The following is an 18,864-nucleotide window of genomic DNA, read 5'->3' on the forward strand; positions in this document are numbered from 1 at the left end:
CGTGCCCACCACGCCTGGCTTATTCTTTATTTTTGAAGTAAGCTCTCACTTAGTTGCTGAGAGCCTCACTCAGTAGCTGAGGCTGGCCATTAACCTGAGATCCTTTTGTCTCAGCCTCCCGAGTGCTGTGATTACAAATGTGTGCCACCATGCTTGGCTCTGAATCTTACTTTAGAAAGATGGTGTAGGAACTAATCCTCTCCAAACCCTTAAAACAAAGGACTGCCCCCCACCCCCTGCCAGGTGATTCAGGCCAATCCCCAAAACCTAGCAGTGATAAGATGTTTGGAAAACCAGAAACCCCAGCCGCCCCTGGACCCCCAGAGCTACCTGCTCCTGTCCCTGGGTGAGGGGCCTCCAACACGGCCCCATCCTCCCTGCTCGCCCAGCCCAGGTTTCTGTGGAGGGAAATACACAGCTGCACCCAGGAGAGGTGCGAGGCTCCTGGAGCTGTCGCAGTGGGCCGCCTCCCTGACCTCTCCTCAGTGCCGGGTGAGACAGGGCCTCTGACTCCAGTGCCGGATGGCACTCTGAGAATCACGGGCCCAGAAGGCGTGTGTCGTGATGCTGCCGCCGCAGCTGCACCCCAGCGAGGTTCCTGGAGGACGTGCAGTTTGCACAGTGAAGGAAGGCCTGCCTTCCCGGAGGCAGGGGCCACAGGCTCACGGGGCCAAGGCCTGCACCCAGAAGGCCGGGTGCTCAGGAAGGACACGGGCCTCAGCCAACCTGCGTGTGGTCCTGGCCAGGGACAGCTTGTTTATTACGCGCAGACCTGTGCCAGGCCCCCGCTGAGCGGTGGGAATTCCTCACAAACATCTTCCGAGGTAGGTGGTGCTAGCCCATTTTACAGATGGGGAAACGAAGGCGCTGAGTCATCCTATAATGTGTCCATGTCCATACGCAGCAGACCCTGCCCTGCGTCCTGACAGTGGACTGACCCATGGTCCACTCTGGGGCCCTTCCCTATGGCCCACGTCTGCAGGAGGTGTGCCGGGCCCCAACTGTCAGTGGGACTTGAGGGTCACCTCCACAGGAAAATGGTCGCTGATGGCAAGAGCCTGGAAGGAAGGGGCAGAGCCTCGGCGGTCCTGAGGGCAGTTGGTCCTCCCTCTGCCCCCCAACCCCCCGCAGCTGGCCCTCCTGGGTGTCCACAGCCACTACGGCTGCGGGTGGGGCCTGGGCAGGCACACTGCCCCCTGGTGGCGAGGTCTGGAGCTCTGGGGCCCTCCTGGCCTCTCCCCACCCCTGAGCACCAGGTCCGCCTGGACCCCAGCACTCACCTGGGCCTGGTCCAGGCCAAATTCCTCCTGGAAATCGTGCACGGCAGCCGACTGGGGCTTCAGGCTCTTACGCAGGTGGGCGCCACTCACCACGATGCGGTCGTAGGCGCAGTCCGAGTTGCCCACCGTGGTGTCGGCACTGTCGGGGATGAGCCACTTGAAGACCTCGCTGCTGCGCAGGCTGATGCCGGCCCAGTCCTGCGCCCGCACGTAGCTGCAGTCCGCGTTGAAGTCGCCCAGGAACAGCATGTCCTGCGGTTGGCACGCAGCGCGGGCCTCAGCTTTGGGCGCAGTGGAACACCCCCGCCCAGGCCCAGGGTGCGGGGCTTACGTCAGCGCCCCACTTGTCAATCACGTCCAGGTACACGTCGTAGAGGGCGTCGATCTCTGCCACTGCCTGGTGCGGCGCGGCGTGCAGCGGAATCAGCACCAGCTCCCTGGCGGCTGTGGGGAGGGCGGCGTGAGAGGGGGGCTGGGGGCCGGGGGCGGGGCAGGGCGGGGCGGGGCCGGCCTCACCGGAGCGTGGGGCCGAAAACTTAACCACGAAAGGTTCCCGGCTGAAGGCATCCTCGGGGTCCGGGTACTGGTACGTGTCCATGACGGACACTGTGTCTTTCCTGAAGCAGAGACCAGCAGTCCACTGAGTCAGCCACCCGGGCCCCACACGCCCCTCCCCGCTCCCCATCCACGCACCTGTAGACAAACAGGTACATTTCTTTGTACTGGTCCCGACCCAGCGGCTCGCTGCTCACAAAGCTGTACTCATGTTTGGACACACTGTGGGACAAGAGGCCAGGCCCTGGGTCAAGACGCCCAATGCAGGACCGCACCCCAGGGCGGCGGTGCGGACCCTGCCCACCACACCTGTTGATCTGCTCCATGAGCGTGGACACGGCGCTCAGGTCGGGATCCCGGACCTCCTGGACCAGCGCGATGTCGTAGCCAGCCAGGATCTGGGGAGGAGATGGCAGGTGCTGCTGTAGGAGGCAGGCTGGCCCAGAAGCCGCTGCGGCCCCGCCCCCAGCCTCCACCCCTCACCTGTGAGATGACTCGGCTGCAGTCTGGGTCGGACGCTTTGCTGTCACCAAAGCTCTGTACGTTGAAGGCTCCAATGCGCAGTGCCGCGGCCCCAGCAGCCCCCAGGGCCCAGAGCACGGCCATCAGGGCCCCAGGCCCGCCCATGGCACCAAGCTGGCGGGCTAGAAGGAACAGGCCAGCCTGCCAGTGGCACACCCACCCACACCCCACTGTGGTCCCTCGCTGGGAATCTGCCACGCAGTGCTGGCCTGTGAAGGCAGGAGCTACGTCTGCGCTTTCCAGGTCTCCCCAAGGTAGTACACTGGGCTCTGCCCACATCCCCCTGCGTGGGAACCAGGCACAGACCCATTCCCACGGAGCCCTCAGCCCAGCCCAGCCCCAACACTTACCTGAGATGTGGATGAGCTAGCGTCAGAGGCCAGGAGTCCTGGTCCAAGCCGGGATCTGGGTCCCAGGATGGGGGCCTGCCGTGGTCCTAAACAGCCTGTCCAGTTTTGCTCAGCACCCGCTCTGACACCAGAGCTCCGGCTAGTATTTGAAGCCCTGGTCCAGGAAGGGGCCGGGCTGCACTGGGTCCCGCCCCCTTTATGGAATAGATGCCGAAACTCTGGACTCCCATTCCCATGGAGACCCCAGAGAGCAAAGGACGGGGTCCACCTTGAACCTGCATTAGTACCCGGGCCTGTCCCAGAATCATCCCAAAAGCCCCTGGCAGCCCCCCAAAGACAGCCTCAAGATGGAGTAGAGGGGCAACCACACCCTCGGCCCGGGCCCTGCTCTTGTCTCCACCTCCCCAGGAACTAGGTCGCCCAGAACCTGCCTCTGAGCCACATCCCCTTGGGAAAACAGCACAATCGGGAAAAACCAGCCCCATCCCTGGCCCGGCATCTGCTGCTGCTTGGGACACCTGTCTTCACTTGGGTGAAGAGCTGAGGCCACTCTGCCCCAGCCGAGGTCCCTGGGTCTCAGTCCTCAGTCCTGTGGCAGCCCCAGGGTAGGCGTCTGGGAAGCAGCCTCTCTCCACCTCACCCTGCAGGCCAGGGAAGCTGGGATCACAGCTCCAGGAGGGGAGGTGGCGGCAAGAGGCTGCCTGTCAACATGCCAGAGACACCCACACGCCACTGAGGCGCCGCCAGGGCTGGCAAGAGCTCCCGGGCTGGTGGCCAGGCACATAAATCTAGAGTAGACAGGTATTGCCGGGGGTATCTAAAAGGCAGTGGCGCCAGCCCCCAAAGCTGCCACTACCCCAACATCACAAGCTGCAGGTTTTTAAATTTTATTGCAAAGCAACAAAAAACTTACATATTTACATTCCCCATCTGCTTTGGATGCCTGAAATTCTGGGCAGTCCTCTACCAGGCCAGGCAGGCACGGGCAGACACACGGGTCCTTGCAGAACCCTGCAGGCCCCACGCTAGACAATGACTGTCTGCACCTCAAGCGGGCCCTCTGGCGAGGCGATGACCAGCTCGCCCGCGTGCTCGAGGATCTCGATGTCCTCCGACGACACCATCGTCACCGTAGCCTGTCCAGCGCCACTGGTGCCTGCGCGGGTTGCGAGCACGGTTCCTTCACTGATGGCGGAAGCCAGCGTCATGGCCACCTGCTCTGTCAGGCTCTCGGGGGTGGCGATGGTGATGGTGTCAGCGGCTGCTGCCTCTGGGCCCAGTCCTGCCTCCTGGTCCATGGTCACATTTTGCACAATGATCTGGTGTCCCGCACTGGCCTGGTGCACAATCTGCTGCACCACCTTCATGATGTGGCTGTCCACCTGTGAAGCCTCGGCTCAGCCCAAGGGCCTGCGTGAGCGCCGGCCAGCCTCCCCCCGGGCCTGGCCCTCACCTCCGTCTGCGTGCCCTCGATGATCTCTGTGGCTTCGCTGGTCTCTGCATCATCTGCGGCAGCCTGGACAGGAAGGCAGAGGTCAGGCTGGGCTACCGTAGCACACTGGCCCTGCCCACTGGCCCAGCCATGCACCTCAATGATGTACTCCTGGGTGTCGGCCACCACGGAAGAGAACTCCACCAGCACGGTGTGCGGGTCCTCTGCCAGGACGGTGGCGGCTGCCGAGGGGCTCTCCTCAGACACCAGCACCTCCTCCACCTCCAGCAGGCAGCCCCCTGCGCAGGGGAGCTCTGTCAGGCCAGGCGGCCCAGCCCTGGCCCCACCCCTCTGCTGGCGGCACAGACCTTTGGTGCGCAGGTGCCGGTTGAGCGTGCCGTGCTCGGCGAATCCTCGGCCGCACTTGTAGCACTTGAAGGGCTTCTCGCCCGTGTGGTGCCGCACGTGCCGCACCAGCGAGCCCTTCTCCCGGAAGCCTCGGCTGCAGAACTGGCACACGTGCGGCTTCTCCTCCAGGTGTGTCCGGAAGTGCACCTGCTGGGCATTCTGTGGAGACAAAGTCCACGCCGGCCTGGCCTTGGACTCCACAAACTGGCCCCCCCGCCCCTCTGGCCCTCAGGCACCAAGACCGGCAGGCTGGGGGCCAGCGGGGGGTGAACGCGGGCTGGGGAGCCCGGTGGGGTCAGGCACCAGTCCTGGGCCCAGGCCCACCTTGGTCTTGTAACGCTTGCCACACTGGGGACAAGGGAAGGGCCGCTCGTCCGAGTGTACACGCCGGTGGCCGCGCACGTGGGCGATGGTCTTGTACAGCTTCCCACAGTCCCCGCAGCGGAAGCGGCGCTCATGCACGTGCACCTCCTGGTGTTTCTTGAGCAGGTAGGCCTTGGGGAAGGCCTTGCCACACTGAGTGCAGGTGAACGGCCTGGGCCCTGCGGCCACACGTGACGTCAGGCCGCTGCCCAGCCCACCGCCCGCCCTCGCCAGCCACAGGCCCAGCCCCCGGCCGCCCACCTGCGTGGTCTCTTCTGTGAGCCTCCAGGGTGGCTGCTGTTGGGAAGGTCTCGCTGCACTGGGGGCATGGGTGGGTCCTGGGCACAGCGGAAGCCTCGCCGGCCACCTGCTGGAGGACATGGGGAGACCTGCAGTACTCACTGCAGGCTGTGCCCGCAAGGCACCAAGACAAGCCCCTGACCCCCACCCTGGCAGGCCCCCCCGTGACCCAGGGAGGACGCATGGGGCAGCTGGGCAGTCCCAGGGCCCGGGCCTCAGAGGCACATGCCAGAAGCAGATACCTACTGTCTCCATCTGCTCCACCTCCAGCAGCGGCAGTTCCGGGGGCCCCTCTCCCAGGTTCTGGGGACTAGACTCGGAGGGGGGGGCTGGCTCCAGGGCGCCTTCCTCCCCAGCAGCCCTTTCAAGAACAATGCCGGAGTTCTGCATGGCCTGGTGCAGCAGATTTTCACGACTGGCCTCACCAGAACAAGGAAGCTCCTCAGGCCCTGGGGGCTGCAGGGAGGAGGGGCTGGGAGGCTGGCCATGCAGCTGGCACACAGTGCCCCCACCTACCCCTCAGAGCAGACCCAGGCCAAGCAGGGCCCCGGGGCGTGTGCAGGCCCCTGGAACCCTCCACGGCATGCTCCCAGCTTGCCTTGGCTGTTGCTGGGACCCCAGCACACTCCGCACCGCCCTGCCCCCCACATGTCATTTGTTAAGGAGCTTTCCCATCTCCCTTGCAACCAGAGGACCTCCCAGAGGCCCCAGGCCTCCAGTTCCTGCTGGAGCCAGTCCCCGAATGCAGCCTGGGACGGGGCAGAGCGGCCCCACAGGACTCCCCGAGCCAGCCACTACCTCTGGGGCCAGGGCTTTCACGCCCAGGGGCAGCTCCTGCATTCGGACGTGGACTTCGTGGATGACGGTGCCCTTGGCATCTGTCACCAGATGAATCACGGGAGACGTATCCATGGGCTCGCCCGTCACTGATGATGGTGTAACTGCCCCCACAGCAGAGGTGCCTGACCCTTTAAGGCAGAGCTGAGTGAGTCCTGAAGAACCTCCATCAGTGGCACCTGGGCCAGCAGCTGAGGCCCAGGCAGCCGCCCCACCGCGCTGACCTGTAGACGCGTCCTCTTTGCCCACAACCACGTCCTTGCTCATGCTGAAGCGGATTTTTTCTGTGCATGGGGTAAGAGACTTGAGGTGCCGGGTCAGCGCACCCGACTCCCGAAAGCTCTTCCCACACTTGGCGCACTTGTATGGGCGCTCGTCTGTGGAGAGAACAGTCAGCCCTGGGTCGTCAGTCGTGGTGGGCAAGGGCAGTCACAGGGCTTCAGCGGGAGCTGGGGCCTCGCACCTGTGTGGCGCCGGTGGTGCCGGATGAGCGAGCCCTTGGTGCGGAAGGAGGCCCCGCAGAGCTTGCACTCATGGTCCTTGCGGCTGCTGTGGGTGACCATGTGGGCCTTGAGGATGCTGCCCTGCGGGGTTGGGGGAAGCGAGCTCAGGACACCGTGGGCCGGGCAGGCAGCCTGGGCGCCCACAGCCCCAGAGGCTCACCGTCTTGAAGGTCTTGTGACATAGCAGACACACCGACCGGCCATCCTTCACCAGCAGCTTCACTGGGGCCTGCCCGCCCTCCCCAGCACTCCCGAGCCCCTGCGGGCCAGGGCTGCTGGGGGCCTCGGGCACCTCACTGCGCCCCGGCTCTGCCTCAGCAGCCACGATGACCTCTTTAACATGGCTGCTGCCTGAGGAAAGGCGGGGAACATAAGCCTTGGGCTGCACCCTGGGCCTGCCCTCAAGGATGCCTCGGGGGGCTGGGGGTAAGCTGGGTGCCGTACAACCGTCCAGAGCACCCCCGGCCCTGGGCACAGGACCTGCCGCTCTGGGGCCTGAGGTCACCTCAGAGGTTGGCACTCCATGGAGCTGCCTGGAGCAGCTCAGGGCCCCCAGAGTATGTCCCCTGGGGAGGCCCATGAGCACACATGCCACCCCAAACCAGGGGAACGCAAGGGCCTGGCGACAGGTGGCCCGAGCAGACGAGCCGGCCTGGCTGGGTATCATCCTGCTCACCGCCCCAGTCCACTGCGGCGGAGACGCCTGCGGGGCTAGCGGCCAGCGGTCCCGGGGCAGGCAGGGACCCTGGGCTCGGGCAGGTGAACAGCTCCCCAGACACCGGGAAGGCCTAATGAAAGGAAGTGGGCTTCCGCGCTTCTCCTGGGTGCTGAGGGGCCTGACAAGGTGCAAAGCGAGCCTGTAAACACTCCATGTTTGCTCCTAGAGTGACGAGTGGGAAAAAGCTGCGAAGCCACTTCTTAGAAACCGTCTCTGTCAGGCTGGCGCCTTGTTTTGACAAGCGATTCTCTCCAAACTGAATAAAAGCACCATGACTCAGAAACAATTAGGGGCATCTCTTACTGCTGCCCCAGCTGTCACACTTAACACTCCAAAAGGACCTTCTCAGAGGCCAGGACCTGCGGGAACACAGCTGCACCAGCCAAGAGGAAGCAGGTGTCCGTGTTGAGGGAGTGGCCAGAGGACCGGAGGTGGCTGCCGGCCACGCCACGCGGGCCTGAGGCCGCGGAGCCACCTCCTTCACGGCCCTCCCCGAGGCCAGCAGGAATGCAGCCAGGACGCCTGCAAAGGGGAAACTCTCCGTGTGCACGGGAGGCGGATGCCCAAAGGGGCTGCCACACTAAGCACAGGCCAGAACCCCGGAGGGTCAGGGTGGTGGGAAGGGGCCTGACCGGCCAGGCCCTGCAGCACTATGGGAAGCCACGGCACTTGTTCTCCTGAGGCACACCGCCCACCCCAGAAACCAAACCGCACCAGGGCTGGAGCGGCCCCACCCCACACAGCATTCCTCCGCCTGAGTGGGAACAGGTGAGTCTCCGTCACGGGAATGCCAGGCCAAGGCAGGATGGAGACCAGAGCAGGTGTCCCAGCAGGCTCCCTAGGGAGGCAGCCTACTCAGAGGCTCCCCCTTCCCAAGGCAGAGCTGGCCTGATCCCACAGCCTGCCGAGGCCGAGGGTTAGCCATTGCTCACACCCTCTTCCTGCCCAGCTGCCCTCAGCCACCTGCCCTGGCCCCTGCCCAGCAGGCACCCCAGGCAATGACCATCCTTCCCAACTTCCTACCACGCCAGGCCCACCCAGCTGCCCCCGCTTTGCGTCACCCACTCATCCCCACTTCAGAAGCGGCCCTGGTCCCCTCCCCCTCCTAGGCCTGGGCTGCCCTCAGAATGTCCCCAGTTAATAAGAGTTGACCCAGTCAGACCTCTCAACGCCCCCTCTCCCACGAGTGAGGCACCTGAACTTAAAACACAACCATCAAAGAGGCCTGGCGTCATATGCTTATAAAAGCCCTACTGAATGAGGGCAGGAGCCCCGTGCGACTCGAAGTCAGCCCTGGAGGCGAAGGCCAAGGTCAGGAGCTAGCTGGGGCCAGCGCACTAGCGGGAGCACCCAGTCCACCCTCAGCAGCCCTCCAAGGCCGACTGCTGGGGCAGCTGGGCGGCCAGGGAACCCTGGGGTGCTCCTGGGGAGGGAGCAGGAGCAGTGAGGATGATTCTGGGAGGACCAGGAGCGACGGCCCGGGGCCGCCTGCAGGAGCGAAGGACCAGCAGTGATGGGGCACAGACTGAAGAGCCCTGATGCTGGTGGGTGCGGGAAGGAACTCCCCTTCCCTGGCAGGCCCGGAGGCCCCAGTGCCCCGGGGAGAAGTCACACAAAGCCTCACCCTCCATGGCCAGGCTGCTCAGGAGAACAGAGGGCAGAGGGTTAGGGCCAGATGCTATTAGGTGAACGACACCTGGGACTGAGCGCGCCGCTCGCTCGGGACAGCTGGCTTACCAACAAGGTCAGGGGCATGGCCAATGTCTGCTGCTAGAGAGGCTGCCTCCACCACAATGTGGGCCACCGTGATAGGCTCTTCCGGGGCTCCTGCTGCCGGCACCACCTACCACAGGGGCAGAAGATGGAGGAGACGCTCCTGTAGGCACCAGAATTTCCAGAGGGCCTGGAGCCCCTTAGAATGAAGCTGTGGAGAGCTGATTTGGGGGCTCAGGCCTGGCTCGTGTCCTGTGGGGTGGCTGGGTGAGGACTCGTCTTCCCCACAGGACCACGGTTCTAAGCCCAGCTCCCAGGGCCTGGGGTCAGCCCTGTTACTCTAATGCCTCCATGAGAGGGAGACAGGGCTGGTGTGGAGCCAGGCCCCGGAAGGAAGGAGGCACCGCGCCCGCTCCCACAGCCCTGGCCAGGCGGGAGGTCCAAGGGAGACCACAGCTCCTTCATCTGGCCCTCCGGGTTCTGTCCAAGGAGCATGACGGGAGCTCCCACCACTAGGGTGCTACGAATCCAAACACATTGGGCTCAACAAAGCGGGATTACAAGCGTGGCCACCAAGCCCGGCTCCTAGTTTTTATTCTTTAATTTGAAACAGGGTCTCACTAAGTTGCGGAGGGCCTAAGTGGCTGCGGCTGTCCATGAACCACGATCCTCCAGTTTTTGTAGCACTGGGGTTTGAACCCAAAGGCATTCTACCTCTGAGTTAAACCCCCAGTCCTATTTCATTTCTTATTTGGAAACAGGGTCTCACTAGGTTGCAGAGGGCCTCTCTAAGTTGTCTAACTTCAACTGGCTTCGAACCTGTGATCCTCCCGTCTCAGCATCCCAAGCACAGGGATTACAAGCGTGCGCCACCACGCCCAGCAAGTTTTTTTATTTTCTGAAACAGGGTCTCACTGAGTTGCAAAAGGCCTCGCTAAGTAGCTGAGGCTGTTCGTGAACTGTGATCTTCCAGTCTCCGCCTCCCAAATGCTGGCTTATTTTATTTTCTTCAAACACAGTCTAAGTTGCTGACTTCAAACCTGCAATCCTCCTGTCTCAGCCTCCCAAGTGCTGGGATTACAGGCATGAGCCACCATGCCCGACAAAGGGGACCATTCTGATGACAGGTGACAGGACCCACAGGACCTGCTTGGTTTGTGGAATCCCTAGGAATTCTGGATGCAGGACAGAAGATAAACCAAAAAGACAAAAGCCATCATGATATCCTGAGCTGAGACTCCCAGCAAAGAAGAGCTGAGGAGTCCCCCAGCTGGATGGGCTGCTGAGAAGGCTAGGCCGCCCACGGCCACCCAGGACACCGCCAGGCTCTCAGTGGCTCAGCCTGGACCGTCCTCCAGCCATGGCCAGATGCCCGCCCTAGCCCGCCCATGTGTTACCAAAACCAGCTACACGAGTCGGTCCCGGCACTCCGCCTCCTCCTCCTCCTCCTCCTCCTCCTCTGCTCAGGTGAGCCCGGGGAGGGGAGGGCGCGCGGGGGCAGGGACGGGGGCTCACCTCCGGGCCCAGCAGCGTGGTGGTTGCAGGGGCGCTAGGCAGAGCCTCCTGAGAAGCCCGCTGGCAGGCCTTCTGAATCTTGTGTTGAACAAAATCGTCCAAGGCGGTGAATTCTGCCTGGCAGCGACCACATCGGTGCACATCGTCTGCATCTGCAACGAGCCTGCCGTCAGGGCTCTGGGAGGAAGCCAAGGTCCCACATCCAGCCTCCCCGCCAGCCCCAGACCAGCCCCGGGTAGCAGAACTCAGAGCTCCTGCCTGGCCGCCCCAGGGCTGCTGAGAGCATGCTGGGGAGACCCAGGACGAGGAGCCAGGGGTGCAGTCCCCACCCCCGGAGGTCCTGAGAAGCAAGGCCCGCCTGAGAGACTAGCACCCCACAGGGGTGACCCTGATCACATCTAGGCTACGAAGACCCTGAGGCTGCCTTAACAAAGTCCGTGCTCAGGAGATAAGAGGAGAGAGGCCCGGGAAGGGCGGAGGCCGAGGGACCTGGCCCAGTCTGTATGGAGACAGTAGAGGACCAGGCTTTAAGGCTCTTGGGAGGAGGCTGAGGATGTAGTTCAGTAGTAGAGCACGTGCGTGCCATGCACAAGGCCCAGGATCCCCAGAAGTGGGGGCAGGGAAACTGTTGGGGACTGAATGGACCCCTTGGGCATCTCTGTGGCTACCTCTGTGGCCACCTCTAAATTGTCTCCTAATCTATAAAGTGGGCTGATGTAATGGTGGGGGTCACAATGAGGGCCTAGTAGTCTGATACCCACAAGGTTCGAGGCAAGATGCCTGCCTTTGGAAGACACAAGAACAGCGGGGGCCTGACCCCCGACTAGTCTCGCCTTCTTTGTGCGTGTGTGAGGAGGGGATACAACGCAGCGCCCTGTGCGTGCTAGGCCAGTGCTCTGCTGCCAAGCTATATCCCTCACCCCACACCACTATCTCCTCCCAGACTTGAGGCTTCACGCAACCCCAATAGGCAGCACCCCTGCTCAGGCAAATATGCCAGAGGTAAAGCATTCCAGAGCATTCCATCCCCCGCACCTGAGCACCTCACCACCACTGTGCCTGTTCCAGGACCTACAAGACAGATTTCCTGCTCACTGAATCCTTACTGTGTGAAAGGCACCTCACTGGAAGGTCACCAAATCCTGTCATTACCCCAGGGCAACGGATGACTACTTCCTTCCTAGGAAAACAACTTGAGCAATCCCAGTACTTTGGAGAGTGAGACAGGAGGAGCAGTTTCGCAGCCAGCCTCAGCTACTTAGTGAGGCCCCTTGCAACTCATTGAGGCCCTGTTTCAAAATAAAGAATAAAGGCCGGGCTTGGTGGCGCACGCTCCTAATCCACGCGCTTGGGAGGCGAAGACAGGAGGATTGCACAGGTTCAAAGCCAGCCTCAGCTACTTAGTGAGGCTCTCAGCAACTCATTGAGACCCTGTTTCCAAATAAAATATAAAGTTCTGGGAGTGTAGCCCAGAGGTAGAAAACCCCTGGGTTCCATTCCTGGTACCACACACACAAAAAAGAATAAAATGTAGGGCTGGGGGTGTGGCTCAGCAATTGAATGCCCCTGGGTTCCATCCCCAGTATGAAAAAGAAAAAAAAAAAAAAAATCCAAAGAAGAATGACTTGAGGCCGGGCGTGGTGGGCACGCTTGTAATCCCAGCATTGGGGAGGCTGAGACCGGAGGATCGCGGTTCGCAGACAGTCTCAGCTACTTAGTGAGGCCCTCCGCAACTCAGTGAGACCTGGTTTCAAAATAAAGAATAAAAATAGGGCAGGGGATGTGGCTCGGAGGTCAAATGCCCCTGGGTTCCACCCCAAGAGCCGGGAAAAAAAAAAGAAAGAAAAAGAATGACTTGAGGCCTTGAGGCTCAGGGTTCCCCGACTGCACCTGCAAATGCACCCCAGGGCCTGCCTTCAGGTCCGCCAGTTCCCACCGCCTCACACGGAGTCCCACAGAAGAGTTACCACCGGCTGGGGTGTAGCCCAGTGGTAGAGTGCCAGCCTAGTATGCATGAGGCTCTGGGTTCAACCCTGTACCACAAAAAGCTCAAACCCAGGCCTGCCACATGAGAGGAGCTGAGTCAATACTTGTTGAATTAATAAGCAAACGTAGGAACAAGCCACAGCTCTGACGCGCCCACAGGCCACCTGACAGAGGGCGGTCCCCTCCAGCTGGGCTCATGCACACACCTAACCCCACGGTGCACACCGTCCTCACTCCTCCCCGTTCACAAGGGATCTTCATTAAAGAAGCCCTAACCAGAAACAGAGGGCCACACCCCGCCTATTTCACACCGAGACAAAGTCACAGATAGGCACAGCAACCTCTACTGGGACCCTCTAGTGTGGCACTGCCCTCTCCAAGCTAAAATAAGGAGCAAGAAAAATATAGGCCGGGCGTGGTGGTGCACACTTGTAATCCCTGCACGTGGGAGCCTGACAGGAGGATCGCACAGGTTCGAAGCTGGCCTCAGCTACTTAGTGAGGCTCTTAGAAACTTAGTGAGACCCTGTTTCCAAATAAAATATAAAATAGGTCTGGGAGTATAGCCCTGAGGTTGAAAAGCCTCTGGGTTCCACCCCCAGTACCACCAAAAAGAAAAGAAAAGAAAAAATATGAACAGAGGTTATGAATCCTATGGGGACAAAAACAAGACCACTCTAACGTCACTATCACTAGCCAACCTCCCTCCTGTCTGGGCCAGTCTGCTCCTAATGGTTGAGAGTGAGTGGAGCAGAGACCGAAGACACGAAAGTTACCAGTGCCCCGTGAATCAGTCCCGACTCTGTAATCGGCGTTGTACTGGGTACACACACACAGTCCTCACCATCCTATGAGTCACCAAACCCCCGAAATCAGAGGGGCTGAGTTAAGGAGCTACACAGCCCTGAGCTTCAATCCAGTCCTTGCTAGACGGGTGACCTGGCCACGTTCACATCCCTGAACCTCAACTTTCCTCATCCCTGCCGTGCAAGTGATAACAGCACTGAACTCTCAGGTTTGGTTTGAGTAGGCAACAGCTCCTTTTTCTGGAAGAGAGGGAGATTCTCCGCTGGGTTCTGCCTCCCCCAGACCCACCCAGAATCCCCTCCAGCAGACCCGAGGCCCCGCCCCGCAGCCTCCGCCCCGCCCCGGCCAGGGCCTCGGCGGGTGGCCAGGTGCCGGAGGGCAGGGCCAGCGGCGTGTGCCCGGTCCGCTCGCGGGCCCCAGGCTCGGGCGTCTGCGAGCATCAGGGAGCGTGCACCGGGGCCGGCGGGCAGCGCTGCCCGCAGAATGGTCGTGGGGCTTGCAGGGCCCGCGAGGGCCAGGATCCGGGAGGACCTGCGCGCCCGCAGCCCGAGTCCTCCGGGCTCCGCCAGCCCGGGCTGAGCCGCCCGGATCCCGGCCACGCCAGGGGTCCCCGCCCCGTTACCTTCCTCGCTGAACGGCGCTGGGAGGCCAAGGAAGCCCCGCGGGGCCAAGGCCGCCGCAGCGACCCCTCCCTCGCCCGCTTCACGCCCGGCTTCGGCCCGGGCTTCTGCCGTATGAGCGGCCGTCACCCGCACTGCCATCGCGCCCTCCATGTCGCAACGCGCCGCAGGAAGATGGCGGATTTACGACCGTGTCGTCATAACAACGGGCCGTGCCGCGGCCTGCGCGAGGGAATGGCGAGACGAGGGCGGGGCCAGAGGGGGGTTGGCGGGGGCGCGGCCTGAGGGGGCGTGGCCTGGCGCCGTGGGTGGGGCCTGGCTCGCAAAGAGCGGCGATTGGCTGAGGGTGGCGCGTGGTTGCTCAGCGGCTGATTGCCGGCCGGAGGGGCGGGGCCAGGGGCGTGGCCAGGGGCGTGGCCAGGGGCGCGGGGCGGGGCGGGCCGGGAGGGAACTGCGCCTGGGTCCGAGTGCCGCGGGGGGACCTCGGAGCCAGAGCGAGGCCAGCCTTCAAGTGACACCACCTGTTCGGACTCCAGACAGAGCCCTGCGGGAAGTCGTCCCGCCAGAATCTGCCCTGGAGAGGGCCGCCACCAACTTCTTGTCCCAGCTTGGCCTGGGCTGGGTGCTTGCTGCCCTTCTCCACTTCTTGGATGGTAGCAGCTCTTTGAATAACGCCGACCACGGGAGCCACCATAGTGGTGGTGATGGACCTCTGAGTTCCTATATCCCAGGCCCTATTTTATTTTTTATTTTGAAACAGGGCCTCGTTAAATTACCCTTCGCTGGACTCAAACCTGCTGTCTTCCTGTCTCAGCCTCCCAGGTACTGATATTACAGGTGTGCGCCGCTGCTTCTGACTCTTTTGCATACTTTTAAATTAATATACATGAATTTAAGTGACTTTATTTTTCTAGTGCTGGGGACTGAACCCAGGGGCATTTTACCTCTGAGCTGAGCTACCCCCCCCCAGCCCTATTTTATTCTTTTTTTTTTTTTTTCGGGTCTGGAGATGGGACTCAGGGGCATTCAATCTCTGAGCTACACCCCCTGCCCTATTTTTTTTTTTTTTTTTTTTGGTAGTACTGGAACCCAGGGGCATTCTACCTCTGAGCTACATCCCAGCCCTATTTTTTATTCTTTATTTTGAAACAGGGTCTCACTGAGTTGCAGAGGGCCTCACTAAGTAGCTGAGGCTGTCCTCAAACCGCGATTCTCCTGTCTCAGCCTTCCAAATGCTGGGATTACAAGCATATGCCACCACGCCTGGCCCTATTTTTTTTTTCTTATTTTGAAACAGGGTCTCACTGAGTTGCAGAGGGCCTAAGTAGCTGAAGCTGTCCACGAACCATGATCCTCCTGTCTCAGCCTCCAGAATGCTGGGATGACAAGTGTGCGCCACTGCTCCTAGCTTACTCTTTTTTAATTTTGAGTAAGGTCTCACTAAATTGTGGAGGGCCTAAATTGCTGACAGTGAACCTGCAGTCCTGTCTCAGCCTCCTAAATACTGGGATTAAAAGCGTGTGGGTTGTTTTTGTTTTTGCCATACTGGGGATTGATTGAACCCAGGGGCATTCTACCCCCAAACTACACCCCTAGTCCTATTTATTTATTTATTGCGGTATGGGGATTGAACCCAGAGGCATTCTACCTCTGAGCTATATGCCCAGCCCTATATTTTTATTTTGAAACAGGATCTCACTGAGTTCCAGAGGGCCTTAATAAGTAGCTGAGGCTGGCCACAAACCTGTGATCCTCCTGTCTCAGCCTCCCAAGTACTGGAATTACAAGCGTGCACCACCAAACCTGGCTCCAGCCTTATTTTTTACTTTGAAACAGGGACTTGCTAGATTGCTGAAAGTCTTACTGTATTTCTGGGGCTGTCCTTGAACTTCTGGTCCTCAGCTACCCAAGTACTGAGATTACAGGTGTGTACCACCACACCCAGCTTCTTTCAACTTTTTGAAGATAATACTTAATTAGCTCTTTGAAACTAAGAATTTTGTTGGATTAACTCATTTAAGATACAATCACCCCCAGTTTGAAGATGAAAAAACTGAGGCCCAGAACTGGCAAGATACTTGCCCAGGAAGTAGACCCAAGGCTCCATCCAGGCTGGGACCCTCCAGGCTTGCTCCCTCAGCTAGGAACCTGGGGGGAATCAGACCCAATCCCTTCTAATAAAAGAAAGATGGAGCACAGACCCCGTGCCCAGCATGGCCCTCAGCAGGGACTAGGCAGCTCCATCTGGGAAGGGCACTGGGCAGAGGCCGTCTCTGTGCTGGGGCTGTCGGCACAAGAGTAGGGGACGGCAGAGTGGCCAGAAGCAGGGGCCAGAGCCCGGTGCCCTCACATGGCTTCCTGCCCCACCCTGCTCAGACTTAGACAGAAACTCCAGAATCCTTCATTGGTTGCGTGTGTGTGTGTGTGTGTGTGTGTGTGTGTGTGTGTTACTGGGATTGAACTCAGGGGCATTCTACCTCTGAGCCACACCTCCAGGCCTTTTTTATTTTTTGTTTCCAAATAAGATCTTGCTAGATTGCTGAGTCTCACCAAGTTGCTGAGGCTGGCCTCAAACCCACAACATTCCTGTTTAAACTTCCCAAGTACCTGGCTGGATGTAATGTGGTTGTGTGTGTGTGTGTGTGTGTGTGTGTGTGTGTGTGTGTTGCTAAAGATTGAGCCCAGGCATCTGGACGTGGTGGTGCACGCTTGTAATCCCAGCATTTGGGAGGTTGAGACCTGAGGATCGCAGTTCGCCGACAACCTCAGCTACTTAGTGAGGCCCTCTGCAACTCAGTGAGACCCGGTTTCAAAATAAAGAATAAAAAATAGGGCAGGGGGTGTAGCTTGGAGGTCGAATGCCCCTGGGTTCCATCTCCAGACCCACAAATTAAAAAAAGATTGAGCCCAGGGGCATTCTATCTCCAAGTTACACCCCCAGCCCTAATTTTATTCTTTATTTTGAAACAGGGCCTCACTAAATTGCAGAGGCACCTCGCTAAGTAGCTGAGGCTGGCCACAAACCTGCAATCCTCCTGTCAGAACCCCCCAAATACTGGATTACTAGTGTGTGCTGCCAGGCCCAGCCTGGCTTTATTTTCATTTATTTATTTTTCTTTGTGACGGTACTGGGAATGGAAACCAGGGGCATTCTAGCTCCGAGCTACATCCCCAGCCCTATTTTTTAATTCTTTTTATTTGTGTGTGTGGTACTGGAGGTGAAATCCAGGGGCTTTTCTACCTCTGGGCTACACTCCCAGACCTATTTTATACTTTATTTGGAAGCAGGGTCTCTCTAAGTTGCTGAGAGCCTCACGAAGTAGCTGAGGCTGGCTTTGAACCTGTGCGATCCTCCTGTCTCAGCCTCCCAAGCGCGGGGATTACAAGCGTGCGCCACCACGCCCACTTCCAGCTTCTTATTCTTTATTTTGAAATAGGGTCTCACTAAGTAGTGGAGGGCACCAGTGCTTCCCACTCTGGCCAGTGTGCCAAGTCCACTGGCCATTGCTGAATGGTAAAAGCAGTCTTTGTGACCCTTTGTCAAATGGAAGTCTTCACAGGGACAGCTTGGCCATCAAAATCTGATGTGAAGACCAAGAGATCAAGGTGCCCTCTGGGCAGTGGGTGCTCCAGGCAGGGGCTTTGCAGGCTCTACCGCTGGGCTGCATGGCCCTGCTCTCCAGGATGCCCAAGCCTGTACAGGCCAACACAATGTGCTGTTGTGTAAACAAATGGCACCGCCTCAGTTCCCGGGTGCGGCGGCTAGCTTTGTGTGATGGCGTGGAGTGGGGGTGAGGGCCTATCCAGAGCTGGGGCCAGGAGAGGAACAAGGGTTGGCGCTCTGGGAGTGGGAGGTCTGGATAGCACAGGGTCAGCCGTAGGGAGCTGGGAACCACTTTTGCTGAGAGCTCTGGTAACAGTGATGCTGGTCAACATACACCTACCTGCAATCCAGCGTTTCCTAAGTGTGTGCCCCAGAAACGCGTACAAACCTCTGCATCTGCATGCACAGGAACGAGAATGTTCCTAGGGATGTTGTTGACAGTAGTCCCAACTAGAAACCCGCAGTCCTAGACAATGGGGAGGGGATATATATTCACAATGGCCCACAGAGCAATTAAAAAAATTTTTTTTGCAGGTCTGGGGATGGAACCCAGAGGCATTTGACCTCCGAGCTACACCCCCTGCCCTATTTTTTATTCTTTATTTTGAAATCGGGTCTCACTGAGTTGCGGAGGGCCTCACTAAGTAGCTGAGGCTGTCTGCGAACCGCGATCCTCAGCCTCCCCAATGCTGGGATTACAAGCGTGCGCCACCACGCCCTCTGCAACTCAGTGAAACCCTATTTCAAAATTAAAAATGAAGAATAGGGTAAGGATGTAGATTGGAAGTAGAATGCCACTGGGTTCCATCCCTAATACTGTAAAAAAAAAAAAAAATAGGCCTGGGCATAGTGGTGCACGCTTGTAATCCCCGCGCTTGGGAGGCTGAGACAGGAGGATCGCACAGGTTTAAGCCAGCCTCAGCTACTTAGTGAGGCTTTCAGCAACATAGTGAGACCCTGTTTCCAAATAAAATATTAAAAAAAAGGTCTGGGAGTATAGCCCAGAGGTAGAAAGCCTCTGGGTTCCACCTCCAGTACCACCCAAAAAAAAAAAAAAATAGGGCTGGGGGTGTAGCTCAGAGGTAGAATGCCTGTGTTTCTAATCCCCAGCATCCCCTCAGTAATAAAATAATCTCCTATAAGCAAACTAGGCTAAGGCTCTATGTAACCAAGTCAGAAGCTTGGTTGGAGCCAGGGTGGTGGCATATCCCAGTACTTGGGAGACTGAGGCAGGATGATCACATGTTCAAGGACAATCTTAGCAAATAGAGACTCTCCCTCCCCCCTTCTTTCCTATTTTATGGTACTGGAGATTGAGCCCAGGAGCATTCTACCCTCCAGCTAAACCCTAT

The 18,864-nt window shown here is 59.3% G+C and overlaps 2 protein-coding genes across 3 annotated transcripts; both read right to left on the minus strand.

Moving 5' to 3' along the window:
- Positions 1-1,004: 1,004 nt before the first annotated feature.
- DNASE1L2 (deoxyribonuclease 1 like 2) lies at positions 1,005-2,462 on the minus strand (the record flags this gene model as incomplete). Of its 2 annotated transcripts, XM_080704099.1 has the most annotated exons (7): positions 1,005-1,058; positions 1,281-1,532; positions 1,612-1,724; positions 1,797-1,897; positions 1,974-2,057; positions 2,145-2,233; positions 2,319-2,462. In XM_080704099.1, the coding sequence occupies 7 exons, from the start codon at positions 2,460-2,462 to the stop codon at positions 1,005-1,007; spliced, it is 837 nt and encodes a 278-aa protein (XP_080560225.1). The 2 variants fall into 2 exon arrangements, with proteins under 2 accessions (XP_080560225.1, XP_080560224.1); XM_080704098.1 differs by having other exon boundaries at positions 1,612-1,897.
- A 1,270-nt stretch (positions 2,463-3,732) lies between these two features.
- E4F1 (E4F transcription factor 1) lies at positions 3,733-14,061 on the minus strand (the record flags this gene model as incomplete). The annotated part of the gene is made up of 14 exons (XM_080703999.1): positions 3,733-4,089; positions 4,161-4,223; positions 4,296-4,438; positions 4,508-4,706; positions 4,872-5,089; positions 5,172-5,280; positions 5,457-5,666; positions 6,009-6,178; positions 6,263-6,424; positions 6,511-6,631; positions 6,711-6,901; positions 9,006-9,111; positions 10,497-10,648; positions 13,911-14,061. 14 exons carry the CDS (start codon positions 14,059-14,061, stop codon positions 3,733-3,735), a joined length of 2,352 nt encoding a protein of 783 aa, XP_080560125.1.
- Positions 14,062-18,864: the final 4,803 nt, after the last annotated feature.

This window comes from Muscardinus avellanarius (genome assembly GCF_963383645.1).
Source record: "Muscardinus avellanarius genome assembly, chromosome: 10".
NCBI classification, from domain to species: Eukaryota; Metazoa; Chordata; class Mammalia; order Rodentia; family Gliridae; genus Muscardinus; species Muscardinus avellanarius.